The 19,058-nt window shown below is 42.0% G+C and overlaps 1 protein-coding gene across 4 annotated transcripts in view; it reads right to left on the reverse strand.

Annotated features, from left to right (window-relative positions):
* LOC135216186 (DNA topoisomerase 3-alpha-like) overlaps positions 1–19,058 on the reverse strand; it is a 308,863-nt gene that overhangs the window by 119,353 nt on the left and 170,452 nt on the right. For all 4 annotated transcript variants that reach the window (XM_064251319.1, XM_064251321.1, XM_064251320.1 and 1 more), the window contains exon 10: positions 8,655–8,859. In XM_064251319.1, coding sequence (XP_064107389.1) covers positions 8,655–8,859 — 205 coding nt within the window. The remainder of the gene's footprint in view (positions 1–8,654; positions 8,860–19,058) is intronic.

Consider the following 19,058-nt stretch of genomic DNA (forward strand, 5'->3'; position numbering starts at 1 on the left):
AATGGTAAGAGACCCGTGGTAGTGGTTTCACTCGCCCCAGAAACCATACCGACATCTTTTTATATAAGGTGAGTGAGTCAGAATACTCTGACATTCCATTTTAGTTTTTCTCTGGTAATGTTAGTAATATTTACCTTAGAAATGTGTGCTAAAAGGACATTTCACTGGGCGACACGGGCCCTTGCCCAGAAATAGATTTTTCCTTCGTCAAAATCCCTTTTCTGGGCTCAGCCCGTGTCGCTTCGTGAAATAGTACCAGAGAAATGGCCACAAGCTTGAAAGAGGATATAATATGAGAAAGGGAAGAATAAAAAACAATTGATATAAAAGTACTATAATCTAGAAAACTTAAGACTACAAAGATTGTATTAACACATACTTAAATTTATCCAAGATAACTTATATTAATCTTAAAACTAGACACAATATAATAGGTTATTTACAGGTGTGAGTAATCCTAGCAAAAAAATTAGGAAAACATCACAATAAGTGCCCTTTTTGGCAGCTAAGGCTTTTAAAAAAGGGGGTACATGGTGGCAGGATTGCAGGAAGGATGTCAGTGAGGCAGGTAGAAAGGAGATCTGGATCTAATCGACTAATCTACTTAAGCAGTGTCAGGGGAAACTGTGTTTTCCGCTGCCACTGCTGAAAATTTAAGAGCTTCTAAGGATTTAAGGTAGTGACGTTTGAATACTGTCGGCGATTTCCAGCCTATATACTTTTTCAGATCATCAAAATTCATATGTTGAAATAGTTGATCGAGGTAGCTACTGCCCTAATGTCGTGGACTTTGGGGAACGAGTTTGGGTTGGCGTGTTTAATAAAGTATAAAATTTGTTGTCTAATACCTTTTAAGGAAATGGTGCCACCCTTTTCCCTCATAAACAAACGGCCAGAGGATCTCATGGCTGTCCTGGACAGATATGCTCGTAAGGCAGTAACTGGACATAAGGAGGGGTCTTGAGGAAGAGGGAGGATCTTCCAAGGGGCCCATCTCATTGAAGGGTCCTCGTTTTTGGCCAAAAATTGACGATCTGGAGAGAGAAGAGCTTCTCCTGATGGTAGAAATTCTATATGACCCGAGTCTCTAGATAGAGCCGACAGTTCAGATACCCTGGCTCCTGAGGCCAGACTTAAAAGAAATAATGTTTTCCTCTGGAGGGGCAAGAAATCGCATGAGTTGTTATCAGTATCTGAGGCCAGTTTGAGAACATCATTTAAGAACAATGACACTGAGCTAGGTCTCTCTGCTGGTCTGAGTCTAGCAAAAGCTCTAGGAATAGAAGAAAAATAGGAGTCTGTTAGATCTATTTTAAAACCATACTGGAATATTTTCTTTAGAGCTGATTTAGTGGTAGTAATAGTACTGGCTGCTAAACCTTTTTCAAATAAGGATCTGAAGAAGGAAATAGCCAGGTTGGTAGTCATGGTTTGAGATTTGGTTCCCCTCAGAAATTTGGCTAGTTTCTTAACGGCTGAGTCATACTGATGAAGGGTTGATTCTCTTTTATCCGATTCTAGGAATAGGATGTTTTGAGGATCGATATCTGCATCCCTTTTTAACCGCGAACTTCATGAAGTCCTTAAAGTTAGGGTTTTGAGAATTCCTGAGGAAGCGAACACAGTCTTCATTTGCACTACTTGAGATAGCCTGGGATTGGGAATCCGTTGAGGTCGGAGACCCAATTCCAGTAGGAGTGGGAATCAGTTGCTCTTGGGCCAATTGGGGGCTACTAGGGCAACTTGTCCTTTGAAAGTCCTGAGTTTGCTCAAAACTTTCAGTAGAAGATTCACTGGAGGAAAGATGTATACTTTCTTTCACTGATTCCAATCTATGGCCATGGCGTCCGTGGCATGAGCCAGAGGGTCCAGGTTGGGAGCCACACAGCAGGGAAGCTTGTGGTTCGACTCTGTGGCGAAAAGATCTGCCTGGAGTCCTGGAACCTGCTGGCAGATCCACAGGAACGAATGCCTGTCCAGAGACCACACCGACTCTAGAGGGACTGAGCGAGACAAGGCGTCTGCTATCACGTTCTTCACTCCCGCTAGGTGAGTGGAGGACAGGTGCCATTTGTACTTGGCTGCCAGAGAAAATATGGCTATCATGACATGGTTCACATGGCTTGATTTGGAGCCTCCTCTGTTGATGCAGTGCACTACTACTTGATGTGAGATCCCTTGGCTGGCAGAAGTCTTTTCAGAGTGAGGAATACCGCCATAGCTTCCAACACATTGATGTGAAGCTGACGGAATTGAAGGGACCAAGTCCCTTGTACTTTTTTGTACTGAGAGTATCCTCCCCAGCCGCTTAGTGAAGCATCCGTGTGAATAACTAATGCCGGAGGGGGGAACTGGAGAGGAATTGACTTTGATAAATTTTTTACCTCCGCCCAGGGGCGGAGTCGTTTGCGAAGTATCGCCGGGATGGCTGACAATTTGTCCCGGGACTTGTTGTTTGCTCTCGAGCGCCAGACACTGTTTATGTCTTTTAGTTTTGCCTTCAGCAGAATGTCTGTTAATGAGGCAAATTGAAGAGAGCCTAGGATTCTTTCCGGGCTTCTCCTTGATGTCTGTTTGCACTGGAGAAATTGCTTGGTTGCTTTGGCTATTTCTTTCCTCTTGGACGCCGGAATTGATAGAGTGTGGGAGTTCAGATCCCACTGAATGCCGAGCCACTGAAAGCGAGAGTCCGGTGTCAGCCTGGACTTGGTCTTGTTCATCTGGAACCCCAGATGTTCCAGAAATTGTATTACCTTGACCATTGATTTGTGGCACTCTTTGATGCTTGTTGCCCAAACGAGCCAATTGTCCAGATACGTAACTACCATTATCCCCTGGGACCTTAGTTGTTGAACTTATGTCTCTGCAACCTTCGTAAATACCCTAGGGGCCACGTTCAACCCGAAGGGCATTACCTTGAAGGAGAATGCCTGGTTCCCTAGCCTGAAACCTAGGTACGGGCGGAAGTGTCTTGCCACTGGGATATGATAGTAGGCGTCTGTAAGATCGATAGAGGTGGTGACGGCCCCACAGGGAAGTAAGGTCCGCACCTGCGAGATAGTCAGCATCTTGAACTTGTCGCAACGAATGAATAAGTTTAGATGGGACAAGTCTAGAATTATTCTTCGTTTGGTTGAGCCTTTCTTTGGCATGCTGAACAAGCAACCTTGAAACTTTAAATGCCTGGCTTTTGACACTACTCCTTTCTGAAGGAGCTCTTGGGCATACTCCATCAATTCCGTTGTTGGTTGTTGATAGAAGGTCTTGGATGGAGGGGGACCTTTGGTCCAGCTCCACCCTAGTCCTTTGGACACAATGCTCTGTGCCCAGTTGCTGAACCCCCATCTGTGTCGATAAAGGAACAGCCTCCCTCCTACCTGAGGGTTCTCACTGACTTGGGGCAGGTCGAGACCCGCGCCCTCCTCGTAGGTGCTTCCCCAGGCTGGTTGCTCTTCTGCCACCTCTCTGGCGAAATGCACCCCTAGCTCTGCTGCCCCTCCCGAACCTGTTAAAAAATTTTGGAAAGCTTGGCCTTCAAACACTGGGTTGAAGGCCGGGGAGACCGCAAAGGAGGTAGAAGCCTGGCCCTGAGGAGTCAACAGCAGAAATTGCTGTTGATGCTGGGCTTTGAAGTGGAGGGCTGTGCCACTTGGGAGACTGGCACTGCCTGTACTACCTGTTGTTGTTGGGTAGCCTGGAAAGGCTGGAATTTCCTCGGCTTTTTAGTCTTTCTAGCTGAGGAAGTCGACTCCAGCTTCCTTTTGCTTGAAAGGCCCCAACGAACCTTAAGACTCTGGTTGAGTCTTGTTGCCTCGTGCTGAACAGAATTAACTATCGATTCTGGGAAAAGATCAGCAACCCAGATCGAAGCCACCAGCAACTTGTTAGGTTCATGGCGGATGGTGGCTTCCTGCAGAACGTGTTTTCTACAGTTACGCCTTGCCGCAACGAAGTCGTACAAGTCACATTGTACTGTATGCAGATGTGACTTGGCTATCAGCTTAAACAGAGGTTCGTTACCATAGGTCATGGCCGAAACCTCTGTCATAACCAGGGTATTGAGAGACCTCCCTAACCTGGTTCTAGTATCAAACTCAGCCTGGATAAGATTGTCCGGGAGCCTGGGGAGCCTTTCGCTGAATTGTGTTATCGCACAATCCAGCTTTAGCTTCCCTACCGTAAAGGTGGCTGGAAGATCTGCCCAAAGATCTTCCGTACCTGGGAGGAGGAGAGACGTGGGCTCCGTTTCCCGGAGATGAGGCATCAGTTCGTCCCTCATTGCGGCCTGTAGAGTTAACTCCACCACTTTTGTGGTGAACGGAATGGGGGTCTCTCCGTCCACCACAAAAATGGTAAAGGCGCTCTTGAAGGCTTGCATCCTGGTGTTGATGCACTCCCATTCTTCTAGGCTCCTCAGCCAATCTCGCTGAGCCTGATCCCGAACGAAGATTACGGTCTCTTTGGGGATCTTATCCTCCCTCCTCATAGCTGCCTCCGTAAGGCGGGCGTAACCAATGAAGGGGGGTTGCAAGTCAGCTGGGTGGAACTCGAAGTCCTCAAGCCTTCGAGTACCACAATCCGCCAACGTTAGCATCCCGTCCTTAAAGGGGGCATAGGACGAGATCCTCCAAGAATTGCTGGCCGTATAAGGAGGGAGGGTGTTGTAGTCCGGCATGGCTTGAGCAGCCACACCGGGCTGGGGGAGAACTGCCATTGGGTTCTCCCGGAGACCTGCAATCAGGTTCTCCTGACTGGCCAGCCTTTCCGAAATGTTCCGGATCGACTGGCCTGACTCCTCGAAGGAAGATGAGATGTGGGAAAGCATCTCCTGAAACTTATCTTGGAATAAGTTTCCAACTAGGCTCCCCATTTGCTGCATGATGTTTGCAGTGAAGGCCTCTGAGTCAAAGGAACTAGGTTCCTGCTTTCCGTTGGGAGTCTTAGGGCGCGTCCCCGTAGAGGTCGAAGGCTCAGGATCAGACAGGAGCTTTGTCCCTCGAGGACTTGCCTCTGGACCCTTTAGAGTGAGAAGAAGACGATTTTGGCTTCTCTGCTCCGGGATGGTGAGCCGGAGTCTTATGAGAAGCACTAGGTGCTGTCTTCTTAGGCAGCGTCTTCTCAAGGGTCTTTGTTTCCCACTTTCCCTTAACTTTAGGGATAGCTTGGGTGGACTTCGGTCTAACCAAAAGTTCACTCTCCGAAAATCCTTGGAAGGAAGAGGTAGAGGGGATAGGGGAAGACGATCCAGAATGACCCAAGGGAAGCCCTTGAGCCCCTAGCAAACCTGCCTCATCTAACGTCCTACCTGTTTCCCCTGCCGCCATGGGCTCGAGGTCCAAATTGAGAGTTGCCACGTCGTCAATGATCTCCGAGTTCCCCGGGTCCGCCAAGGCTTGAGCCACCTGATGTTGGATGGTGGCGATGTACGGGGCCGCTGCTGTCGGGTCGACGTAGGAGGTTGTCTTTCCGCCGGGGAAGATCAGACCAGCCATCTTCTTGTCGAGGATGTAGGGCTGCCCCTTGGTGACGTTCCTCCCGAACCCGCCGACCCAGGCTTTCAAGGTGGTTGTCGCAGCGTCCCTGACGGCTTGAGCAGCCTGTAAGAGAAGGTTAGTATAAACACTAAGCTAGGAAGACTAAAATTATATGTTTATATATAGATATATCACTTATTAGGACTGTATACATATAGGCCAAATTATATAACAGTTGTTCTCCGGACGGTACTTACTCCGGAGGTAACCTGATCTACCAGATCATAACAAATAGAGCAACTTTCGTGGTGCCAGACCGCTATGTCCCCGTAGCGAATAGCGCAGACAGCATGGGTCCGGCAGACCTCGTGCCCACAGGGGTCCTGTAGGACAGCATTACATCCAGATTCCTGGCAATGGGTGGCCTGTAAGTGAACAGATACATGAGTATCGACACTGACTAATTGGACTAAGTCCAGGAAGTGATATATTATGACACCGGAGGATACCGGAGTGATTGACATAGGGGTTAGCCTCCCCTTGCTCTCCTGGCGTGAATGGTGGGTGTCCGATAGAGCTGGTAGACTAGTTTCAGTACGATTCCGGTGTTACCGGAATAAGGAGATTCACCAAACCAGTTACCTGCCTATACGCCGGAGCGAGGAGTACGAGGACATCGGGGAGGAGCATGAGGAGGCTAATAAAAAACCAGTCAGAGGAGCGTAGCTCCGCCGTAACAAATACTTGCAGGCAGGAGGAGAACCTGGATGGTGAGCAGGAACTCCGCCGGCTGAGCGAAAACAGAATAACAAATAATAAATAAACAATAAGATGTAAAATAAGGCAATATGTGAAAGGCGCATGCAGCGGGGCTTCTCTCAGTCACCACACCTAAGGACTGGCGGAGCCAAGGGGACCCACCGCCGGAATGGTGGGGAGGGTGGTGACTCGGGGTGAGAGAGAGCTGATTGGAAACCGAGGAGGTCCGAGCGCGGCCGAGCCGAGCCGGGTGGCCAGCCGAGCCCGATCGCACAGGAGACGCCCCCTGGAACCGAGGGGTGAGAGCGGTAAAGGCTGAGTCAGCCTCGGATGTCCCACTGCCATCTCCCGTATCTGCCCCGTGTAGAGGGGGAGGGAGGGAGGGAGCTCGGATGGTTGCCATGGGCAACGTGAGCGAGCAGTACTCCCCCCCCTAGGGGGTAAAAGGAAGCGTGGGGACAGTAGCCGGGTGGCTCATGGCGATCGCCTGGCTCGCCGTGAACGTGGTAAGACCACGCGGTAAGACAGGCCAGGCCAGGTGGTCTGAGGTGGCCTAGGCTACCTCTAACCGTCTCAAGCATGCATAAATAGCCTAATGCAACACGGGGAAGAGAAGATAAATAAACAGATAGAGAGAAAGCAACGTCCTGGAGAAGCTAGGCTAGCCAACCCAGAAGGGAGGGCTCCGAACAACTCGGGAGCTGGCCTCTGCCGATACGTAAGGACGGAGGGCGACGGCCAGGGTGGCAGGACTAAAAGAAAGGACAGATGTCCTAAAGGAGCCTAAACAGACCTAAACAAAGGAACATGCATGCATGAACACTGAGCTAAGGAGCGATGTAGGCTACGAGCTCAACCGAGCTAGAAATCCCCGTGAAAGCTGGTAAAAGCACAATAACGTAAAATCTTGCACAACGCACAAAAATGTAGGCATAAATATACTGCTAGACGGTATGGGAGACCGAAGAAGCATGAAATAATGAAACACGTGGGACGAGCTGTCTGAGACGACTCTATAACCAGGCCGAGGAGAGCGCCGTCTTAAAACCTAAATAAAAATGGTTAAACGGGTCCCTGGCTGGCTAAAATTAAGTCAAACACTTGAGCAGTACTTAACTTAGCTGTGGCGATGGCTTGGAGTTCCATGGTGATAGGATAAATCCAAAAAAGCGAGCACAAAACACAGCAAGAAAAAACATGTGCGTGCAAGATGGTGCTAACAGAAAGGATGACCGCTAGAGGCGCTCGTGATGGCGTCGGGAGCGCTAGTAGTAGTAGTAGCTGGTGCGGGCCTTGTGTCGGCCCTCTCAAGTAGGGGGATTTTGTAGAAGGATGGATCTAAATGGTAAGAGACCCGTGGTAGTGGTTTCACTCGCCCCAGAAACCATACCGACACCTTTTTATATAAGGTGAGCGAGTCAGAATACTCTGACATTCCATTTTAGTTTTTTCTCTGGTAATGTTAGTAATATTTACCTTAGAAATGTGTGCTAAAAGGACATTTCATGAAGCGACACGGGCTGAGCCCAGAAAATAATATTACAACAATAATACATGCTATATAACTGGATACAGTAGAACAGCAGTTTTATTAAAATTATCATTATTCTCGTTACTCTCTACCTTTCCTCCTAGGCCTACTAATTAGTTAAAAGCTAACTTATGCATGCTTTATCAGGGAAATCTACTGAAACTGAGAAAGGCATAGAAAGCCTAGTACTACAATCTACCAAAAAAGAAACCTGGACATTAAGCATATCCTCATGTAATCTACTGAAAATAAAAATAAAAAAGAAATCTGCACATTACGTACATCCTCAAGAATCTACTGAAAATGTGTTTCTCACTATACTGTACATAAAATATATAATGAACTCTTGTCTTGGGACAAAATTTTAAGGATCGCATGATACACAAGTACCTATGCAAATTATGGTTTCATTTTGATGCTGAAGATTTTTGTCTTAATGAATGTTGTTGTTGGTTATGAAATGGGCTTGTGTATTTAGAGCAAACTTCAATTTCAAAATTAGAAAAAAATCCAAACACCGAAACACAGCTTGCCCCGAGGGTTTTGGATAAAAGATTGTGAGCCTGTCAAAATAAAAAAATGAGAAAATACAGTAAAAATAAACATAAGAATAGCATAAAATGTAAAGAAAAAATCATAAGCATAACAACACACAACACAAAAGAAGCTGTAGCAAGTTCATCAATGCCAGTAAATGAGTGAGTGCGTTCGTACGTACTCCACACACAACTGCATTCATCTTTTGGGTTGTAAAAATATAAAATGAGAAAACACAGTAAAAGTATAAGTGAGAACTGCTTTACAGAAAGAAACTGTAATATTTACAACTACAAAGTCAGATACAAGATGTATAGCCAAAAAGTGGTTATTTAAAATTAACAGGAACTAACCGATGCCATGTTTTTCCATAAGAGCAATGAGGTCAGCCTCAGTCAAAAGGTTGGGAGGAGAAGTTTCACCATCAACCATATCCAGAGAAGTTGGCATGAACACTTGCCCGAGAGTATAATGTGGCATTACTTTATCACTCCAGCGATCATAAGGATAAACTTCTAAGTAGTTCCTCTCCACTATAATTAGACCATTTGCGGTAAACTGTAAGGAATATAGCCATTACAAAATGCATCAGTAAAGATTATATTGACAATAATGATAAGGGTGATGAAAAGCTAGACTGCAGTAAATAATTTCAAGTCAGAGAGCAGTTTTTGCTATTCATTTTGTTTTTCAGTAGCATATCTGTTCATTGTATAGTACTAAGTTAACTTTACTTTCAATAAAAAATGAAATAAAAATTCTAAAGAAGCAAGACATGTTTGGGCTTAAAATAATCCTTTAGTTCATTATTTCTTAGGTACTAGTACATATACAGAAACTTTTGATAGTGTTTCCAATCATTAACCTATATGTATTAAAAATTTTTGCATAAACAGGGAGTCCACGGTTATCGGCAATCCAGTTTTATGGCACAAGTCTAGCACCATAAAATCAGCAATTTACAGCGCCATAACGGGCCAAGTTCCGATTATCGGCGCCATAAGGGTGCTTATGGTGCTGATAACTGGTTATTGGTGCCATAAGCGCCATTATGGCGCTAAAAATCGCCGAGTTTTGGTTAACAGCAGTTTTCCCTTATCAGCACACCCCCAGGAATGGAATCCCCGCTGATAACTGGGAACTGCCTGTATCTTATAAACACCATCTCAAAAGGAAGATTAAACCATATACAAGAGACATAAACATATAACAGTAATACCTATGATGGTTGCCAAATGAGAGTTGCCATCCATAGATATTACTTTCATTACTTGTTATATGTAATTAGATATTCTGCAAAAATAAAAAATCTTAATTATTGCACACTGATTCAACATACGAATTTAGCAAAAAAATATTATCGCAATTTTGCTGATTATGGTGCCTTAAACAATCCTCTGTTTAGAAAAGAAAAAAACTTCCAAAATATAGCTACATCAGGAATGTAGTATTTGCTAACTTTCCATGAAATAAGCATGTCACTAAATTGCTATACACTAAGTATCACCATCACTTTCCTTCTATAAGAGCTGCTGTCATCTTGACAACTGATTGTTCAATCTCTCCCTCAAAAAATTTCTGTTCCTTTTACATCTCTAGTATTTCAGAAGTGTGCTGAGAGAGAGAGAGAGAGAGAGAGAGAGAGAGAGAGAGAGAGAGAGAGAGAGAGAGAGAGAGAGAGAGTAAAGGAATTTTGATATTGTCAGCAAATTATAAGGCATTAAACTTATGTGGATTACGGTGAATTTTTAACAAATTTAAACTAGTTTAGGCATATTATTATTATTTGTCTAACACAGTCATCCTATTGGACTGTGTGGTTCTTATTGTGTGAGGTTCTGGTTTGCCTCTTGCCTCCTTAGGAGTCCATCACTTTTCTTACTATGTGCACTGTTTCTAGTAGCACACTCTTCTGCATGAGTCCTGGAGCTACTCCAGCATCTAGTTTTTCCAGGATTCTTTTCAGGGATCTTGAAATTGTGCCTAGCGTTCCTATGATTATGGGTACAATTTTAACTGGCATATCCCATATCCTTCTTATTTCTATTTTCAGGTCTTAATACATATAATTTTTTCCTTTCTCATCTACTCTGGTGTCCCATGGTACTGCGACATCTGTGAGTGATATTTTCTTCTTGATTTTGTTAATCAATGTCACTTCTGGTCTACTGGCTTGAATCACCCTATCTGTTCTGATACCATAGTCCCAGAGGATCTTTGCCTGATCGTTTTCAATCACTCCCTTAGGTTGGTGTTCGTACTGCAAGGTAGCTGGTGTGTCTTGTCTTGCACAGGCTCCAGTAGAGGGTTTTTGCTACTGAATCATGCCTTTTTTTGTATTGGTTCTATGCAAGTGCCGGACATTTGCTTGCTATTTGGTTTATGGTCTTTTTTTTTTATATTGCACTTCCTATATATGGGCGAGATGTTATTTCCACCTATTGTTCTTTGAACATATCTGGTTCTTGGGGTACCTGATCTTGTGCTGCTGTTAGCATTTCTTCTGTTTCCTGCTTGAGTTCTCGCCTCTGTAGCCATTGGCATGTTTCAATGCTGGCAAGTTCTTTAGTGTCTGAAGTACTGTCCGTGGGTTGATTTGTTGTGCCATTCTTCCATTGTTTGTCATTCTCGTTTCTCAGTATATTTGTGGGCCTTTGTCTACTTTTATCAGTCCTTATTCCAATACATTCCTTAGCCACTGGTCTTCACTAGTTTTCAGATACTGCCCCAGTGATGTGCTCTTGATGTTGACACAGTTCTCTAGGCTTTATTATTATTGAAATACTATTTTTATTACTATTATTATATTATCATTATCATTCAGAAGATGAATCCTATTCATATGGAAAAAGCCCACAGGGGCCATTGACTTGAAATACAAACTTCCAAAGAATATAAATTTCCATAATGAAATTTATTATTTGGATACCTACCTACTGTTAAAGTTTGTTTATCTCCATGCCGATAGGTGATTAGGCATTCAAGCAAAAGATCAAATGGCTGCATGACTGTCTAGTTCACCTGTTCACCAAGTGTGTTTTGAATGTTTTAGCTCTCGTCAGAATTCTCCTTGACAGCATAGTAAGTTGTGGGGGGCTACATGGGGTCAACTTTAACAGTATGTAAGTACCCAAATAATGAATTTTATTATGAAAATTTATATGATTTGGGATGAGTCTTACCTACTCTTAAAGATAGTCAATTCCCACACTGACAAGAGGATAGTGAGTAGTTCAGCTACACAAAATCTGCTCAGCCAATCAAGCTAAAGGTTTCATGCATGAAACCCAAGACATTCCTGGCCCTCATGTGTGCAGCAAAGAGCAGCTTTGCAGAGAAAACCTTAAGTTCACCCAGAATGAAATAGAAGCGCCAAGAAAGAACCCATGTGCATTGGTCTGAAAGCCTCAAAAATGAAATAAAAAATAAATTAAATACCTTTTTGATATAAAGGTATGCTCCGATACAATATTGTACCTTAATGCTCTACAAAATACCAAAACCCAGGATTTAAAATATAGAACTTCTGAAGGAATGCTCTTTCTCTGGTTCAGAAGAAGACCCCGTAAGGGTTTTGCCATTTTCTGATGCAATTCTGCATATTTAAGGTAGTGGAGCAATAGAAACCTAAGCAATTCTACTGCACCGCAATTAATTATCTTCTCAAGTGAAAAATTTGGCAAAACAGTCAAGGAAGTAGCAATCGCTCTTACATTATGAATGTTTACTTTCAATATAGGTAAAAGGTATAAAACTAGTTTCTCAATCTTTAGCCTGATCAGATATGTTATGGAGGAGTTATGGAGTTACTTTTGACAACGTCTGTGAGAGAGAGAGAGAGAGAGAGAGAGAGAGAGAGAGAGAGAGACGACGCACCAGCAGAGAGAGATTGGAGAGAGTAGACTGAGGAAGAGATCTGTAGAAAGAGAGCGCGAGAGAGAGAGAGAGAGAGAGAGAGAGAGAGAGAGAGAGAGAGAGTAATTGGTGGTTGGATGGTTAACGACTGAATGGCTGTTGGTGAGTCCTGGGTTGTCTGCTGGTGCTGTTGGAGTTTAGAGTTCTGTGTTTTGAGTTAGTCTTTAGTCAGAAGCTGTGAGAGACAGTAGTGTGGGCAGCAGTCTGGTGAAGGAATTGAGATTCATTTGAGTTGTGTTCTGTTGATTTGTTGTTAGTTATTGTTAAGTTTGGTGTTGTTAGTGGGTATGTGTGTTGCCTTTTTTGTGTGTGTTAGTAATTGTTTGTGCAGTGGTCTTGTGTTGTGGTTTAGATTCTTGTTGTTTGCTGGGTTGTGGTTGTTCCTTGATTGTTTGCTGTATTGTTGAGTTGGGGCTGTGTTCCTTGGTTGTTGTTGTGGTTCTTGGGTGTTGTGTTGTTGTTGTGTTGTGGTCCTTGGTTGTTGCATTGTTGTTATAGTTGTGGTGTTGTGGTTTTTGTTTTATGTTTTGTGGTTATTAGTGTTCCAGTGACCTTGACCAGCAGACAGCACAGCATAGCCTATAGAGTATCTGCTGTTGGGTGAGTACATGTGTTTGTGTTTTTTTTGTTCTGTGTGTACATAGGTTACTTGTCCTGCATATTCCGTAGTGTAAAGAAGAAAGTGTGACTGAGGGTAAGTTGGGCAGCTGGAGTGATTAGATTTATGTGGGGGGGATTTGCCCGCTTGTTTTTTTAAGCTTGTGATCCCACCACAATGTAATAATGTTCTAGATTTTCTAAAACCACAAAACTAAAGATTAACTTTACCCCCCTCCTGGCTTAACCTATCTAAATAAATCTTTACTGCCCTAACAGGACAGAAACATTTTGTCTTCCTCACCCACCAAAAAAGTTAAATTTGGAATTCTTATAGTTCTCAGAAAATCTTGACCTGAACATCATTCTCAATTTTAAAGCAAAAAAGATAAAAAACCATTCCCTTTACAACAGCCTTATATAGCAATGCTAACAATAAACCTACTTTTTTAACTGACGAGAGTGCTAACAAAAAGTATTTCATAAATACTTCAATGAAACTGATTCCAAAGGCTCAAAAGGGTCTGCAGATAAAATTTAGTACTATGTCTAAATCCAAAAGTCAGACTGACACTGAGTTCTAGGAGCTTCAGTCTCAACTAATCTCAACATCTTACGGTGCTGATCATTACCCAGATCCAATTGCACATGACACAAAACCAAGAAAGCATGGTACTATAACCTCAAAAGTAAATTGAAAAATTCTTACTATCTTTTAGAAAATGAAGAAACTAATTCCTACAGGGGTATAGGCACTGAAAATTTCTCTAGAATGGCACCTGTAGCAATATACAGGCGGTCCCCGGATTACGACGGGTCCGGCTTACGACGTTCCAAGGTTACGACACTTTTTCTTAAATATTCATTGAAAAATCCGCCCTGGGTTACGACGCTTGTTCCAAGGTTACGACGCTGACGCTTCCGACGCTCCGAGTTTACAATGCTTTTAAAAAATTCATACTATGATAAGAATTCTTTATAGTTTAGCACAGTTTCTCTCTCTCTCTCTCTCTCTCTCTCTCTCTCTCTCTCTCTCTCTCTCTCTCTCTCTCTCTCTCTCTCTCTCTCTCTCTCTCTCTCTCTCTTTGTATTTTCCGACAAAAATAATCACTAATTAGTGTATTTTGATGTTTATTTTCATGACTAAATACATTTTAATAATACAAAAATGATTTACTAATTTTCAAATATTAATTTTGATTAATACTGTATTAGTAAGTTTAATAAGTTGAAATGATATCACATAATAAAAATAATCATTCTCTCTCTCTCTCTCTCTCTCTCTCTCTCTCTCTCTCTCTCTCTCGTCTCTCTCTCTCTTCATCCTCTTCTCGTCTCTCTCTCATTCACTGTTTATTGACTCAAGATTTTTATGTACTTGTACTATTTGTTTTTTATTACTTTCAAATAATAATAATAATAATAATAATAATAATAATAATAATAATAATGTGTAGGGGCACAAAAGACCAGCTCCTGATAGACAAAATGGTAATGAAGAACAGTAGGAGAAGGAAACCAACCTAAGCATGGCATGGATAGACTATAAGAAAGCCTTCGACATGATACCACACACATGGCTAATAGAAGCCTGCAAATATATGGGGCAGAGGAAAATACCATCAGCTCCTCAAAAAATATCAATGCGCAACTGGAATACAATACTTACAAGCTCTGGAATAAGACTAGCAGAGGTTAATATCAGGAGAGGGATCTTCCAGGGCGACTCACTGTCCCCACTACTCTTCGTAGTAGCCATGATTCCCATGACAAAAAGTACTACAGAAGATGGATGCCGGGTACCAACTCAAGAAAAGAGGCAACAAAATCAACCATCTGATGTTCATGGACGACATCAAGCTGTATGGTAAGAGCATCAAGGAAATAGATACCCTATCCAGACTGTAAGGATTGTATCTGGGGACATCAGAATGGAGTTTGGAATAGAAAAATGCGCCTTAGTCAACATACAAAAAGGCAAAGTAACGAGAACTGAAGGGATAAGCTACCAGATGGGAGCAACATCAAACACAAAGATGAGACAGGATACAAATACCTGGGAATAATGGAAGGAGGAGATATAAAACACCAAGAGATGAAGGACACGATCAGGAAAGAATATATGCAGAGACTCAAGGCGATACTCAAGTCAAAACTCAACGCCGGAAATATGATAAAAGCCATAAACACATGGGCAGTGCCAGTAATCAGATACAGCGCAGGAATAGTGGAATGGACGAAGGCAGAACTCCGCAGCATAGATCAGAAAACCAGGAAACAAATGACAATACACAAAGCACTACACCCAAGAGCAAATACGGACCAGACTATACATAACACGAAAGGAAGGAGGGAGAGGACTACTAAGTATAGAGGACTGCGTCAACATTGAAAACAGAGCACTGGGGCAATATCTGAAAACCAGTGAAGACGAGTGGCTAAAGGGTGCATGGGAAGAAGGACTAATAAAAGTAGATGAAGACCCAGAAATATACAGAGACAGGAGAAAGACAGAAAGAACAGAGGACTGGCACAACAAACCAATGCACGGACAATACATGAGACAGACTAAAGAACTAGCCAGCGATGACAATTGGCAATGGCTACAGAGGGAGGAGCTAAAGTAAGGAAACTGAAGGAATGATAACAGCGGCACAAGATCAGGCCCTAAGAACCAGATATGTTCAAAGTACGATAGACGGAAATAACATCTCTCCCATATGTAGGAAGTGCAATACGAAAATGAAACCATAAACCACATAGCAAGTGAATGCCCGGCACTTGCACAGAACCAGTACAAAAAGAGGCATGATTCAGTGGCAAAAGCCCTCCACTGGAGCCTGTGCAAGAAACATCAGCTACCTTGCAGTAATAAGTGGTACGAGCACCAACCTGAGGGAGTGATAGAAAACGATCAGGCAAAGATCCTCTGGGACTATGGTATTAGAACGGATAGGGTGATACGTGCAAATAGACCAGACGTGACGTTGATTGACAAAGTCAAGAAGAAAGTATCACTCATTGATGTCGCAATACCATGGGACACCAGAGTTGAAGAGAAAGAGAGGGAAAAATGGATAAGTATCAAGATCTGAAAATAGAAATAAGAAGGATATGGGATATGCCAGTGGAAATCGTACCCATAATCATAGGAGCACTAGGCACGATCCCAAGATCCCTGAAAAGGAATCTAGAAAAACTAGAGGCTGAAGTAGCTCCAGGTCTCATGCAGAAAAGAGTGTGATCCTAGAAAAAAAAACGGCCCCGACACATAGTAAGAAAAGTGATGGACTCCTAAGGAGGCAGGATGCAACCCGGAACCCCACACTATAAATACCACCCAGTCGAATTGGAGGACTGTGATAGAGCAAAAAAAAAAAAATAATAATAATAAACTGTAATTACAAAATTCATATGTGATAGTATTTTTAAAGAAATACAATACGTACTAATCTATCCATGTCACTTTTAATTAAGGTTAACTCTCTCTCTCTCTCTCTCTCTCTCTCTCTCTCTTTTACCGAGATGAAAGAATTTTTATGGTACTAGTATGTAAAATGTTTATTGATAATTTCAGTTATTTAATAATAATAATAATAATAATAATAATAATAATAATAATAATAAAACTTTAATTACAAAATTCATAATGGTCGTATTTTAATGAGATGAAAATGACCTTTCCATTTCACTTGTAAGGATAATTCCTCTTTCTTACTGAGATGAGAGAATTTTTATGGTAGATGCACGTTTATTATATTTTTCAAATAATAATATATTAATAATAGAAGTAGTAATAATACGATAACTAATTTCAAAAGAAAATTCTTCCCTTTGTCTTTTTCTGTATCAATTTCCCCACCTCAACTCCAGTGACACTCAAGAGCTTAACAATGCCATAAGCAATGGGTCAACGAATTTAATGGCTTTATGGTAATCTCTCTATTCTCTCTCCCATCTCTTCGTCTCCACTCTCTCATCTCCTCTTCTCTCATCTCTCCCCTACGTCTCTTCTCTCTCTTTCTATACTGAGATGAGATCATTTTCATGGACATGTGTGTAATAAGTTTATCATTAATATTTTCCAATAATAATACTATTAACTGTAAGTACAAAATTCATACCTGAGTATTTTAAATACAATAATCATTCCATTTCTCTCTTTTCAATACTGTAAGGACAACTCTCTCTATCTCCTCTCTCTTCTCTCTTCTCTCTCTCTCCTCCACAAAATACTTGTCATACATTTGGTGTTTCTATTTCTTCCTTTTATCTCTCTCGCTCTCAGCAAAAGAATTGATAGACAGACAAACATAATTGCACAGTCCTCTCTTTCTCTCTTCTCTGGAGAAGTATATGTATTTATGGGAGGGGGAAAAAGTTGCCTACAGACGTTCATTTCAATCTATTGAAACTGTAAGGAGTTATTTCTCTCTCTCTCTCTCTCTCTCTCTCTCTCTCTCTCTCTCTTCTCTCTCTCTCTCTCTCTCTCTCTCTCACTTGTATTTTAATGAAAATATACAGTAATTTGTGAATACAGTGTTGCATATGAAAAAAGTAAATTAGTGATAATTTTAGAGATACGGCCCTAAGAAAAATTGCAAATTAATGAAATTTTCCCTGTGGACATGTTTTCAAGAACGTCGTTCCGGCTTACAACGATTTTCAGGTTACGACACGTCTTAAGAACGGAACCCCCGTCGTAACCCGGGGACTGCCTGTATACACTGCTGCTTCTCATACAAGGTCATGATTGTTTCCCACTTGATTAAGGACAGAATCCCAGATACTGTACAAAGCCCCCTTGTTGAGAGGAGATGGTTGAGAATCTCCAGGCAGTTAAGTGTGGGATGCAGAAGTTTAGTATATATATGCATTGTAGAATAACCAGTGTCAATTGGAAATAAAGTTATTATATATGTATATTATATATATAAATAAAGTTATTATACAGTGGAACCTCGACATACGAAAGTCCCAACTTACGAAAAATTCAAGTTACGAGAGCAAAGACGAAGATTTTTTTACCTCTGCATACGAAAATAATTCAGGTTACGAAAGGGTGTTACTGTAAAGTGCCGAGATTTGCCCAGACCAACGAGAACAATTTTAAAACTCACGCGCCTCTAACTCTGTAGACTTGCCAGCACCCTCCCACTCTCCCATTGGTTCCTGATGCTAGTCACCACCGTAAGATCCTGCTCTCCTATTGGTCAGCATCTACCCCATCATGCTCTACGTAATGGCGTTGTTCGGCCACTTCGTCGAACCAGCGTTATCGTACACACGTGGAATTCATTCAATCACATATACGATTTCGTTTGCTAACGTAAATTCGTGTTAGCGATTTCGCTTTGTACTTATCGTGTTGTGTGAGAACTTAATTAGTAACTTAATTATGTATAGTCATGGGTCCCAAGAAAGTTGCTGAAGTTCACGGAAAGAAGAGGATGCTTTCTATGGAGGCAAAGATGGAGATGATTAAACCTTTAATGCTGATTGGAGGTATTAAACGTCGAGATAAATTGTCTGTTGGGTGGCGATTGGACATATGGTATGCCGATATAAATTTTTTTTTTTTCTAAATTCGCAGAAAAATAGTTATAGGCCTACTAGCCAAAAACTTTTGAATCACGTGCCTTGGGGGATGCTGGGAGCTCACAGATCAAGGTGTTGTTTTGTTTACAATCGCTACCCCGGCGCACAAGCGCGAATTTCTTTCTTCACGCACTAAAAAGTATCAGCGACACATCTCAAAAATTATTTTGTCACTTTGACATAATTTTTGCACCATTTTATATTAGCCGTTACATGGAGTATTATATATGAAAATGTGCACAATTTCATGTAGAATACAATGAAAAACAACTCATAGTTGTAGCTTTTATCAGTTTTGAAATATTTTCATATAAATAACGATAAGTGCCAAAATTTCAACCTTCGGTCAACTTTGACTACCGAAATGGTCAGAAAACGCAATTGTAAGCTAAAACTCTTATATTCTAGTAATATTCAATCAGTTACCTTCATTTAACAACAAATTGGAAGTCTCTAGCACAATATTTCGATTTATGGTGAATTTATGAAAAAACTTTTTCCTAACGTCCGCGAGGTAACTGCAGAAAAAATCAGAAATTTTTTGTCCGATTGTCATAATGTTTGCACCATTTTAAATTAGCCGTTACATAAAGTTTTATATATGGAAATGTGCGCAATTTCATGCACAATACAACTAAAAATAACCC

The sequence above is a fragment of the Macrobrachium nipponense genome, chromosome 6 (assembly GCF_015104395.2).
Source record: "Macrobrachium nipponense isolate FS-2020 chromosome 6, ASM1510439v2, whole genome shotgun sequence".
NCBI lineage: Eukaryota > Metazoa > Arthropoda > Malacostraca > Decapoda > Palaemonidae > Macrobrachium > Macrobrachium nipponense.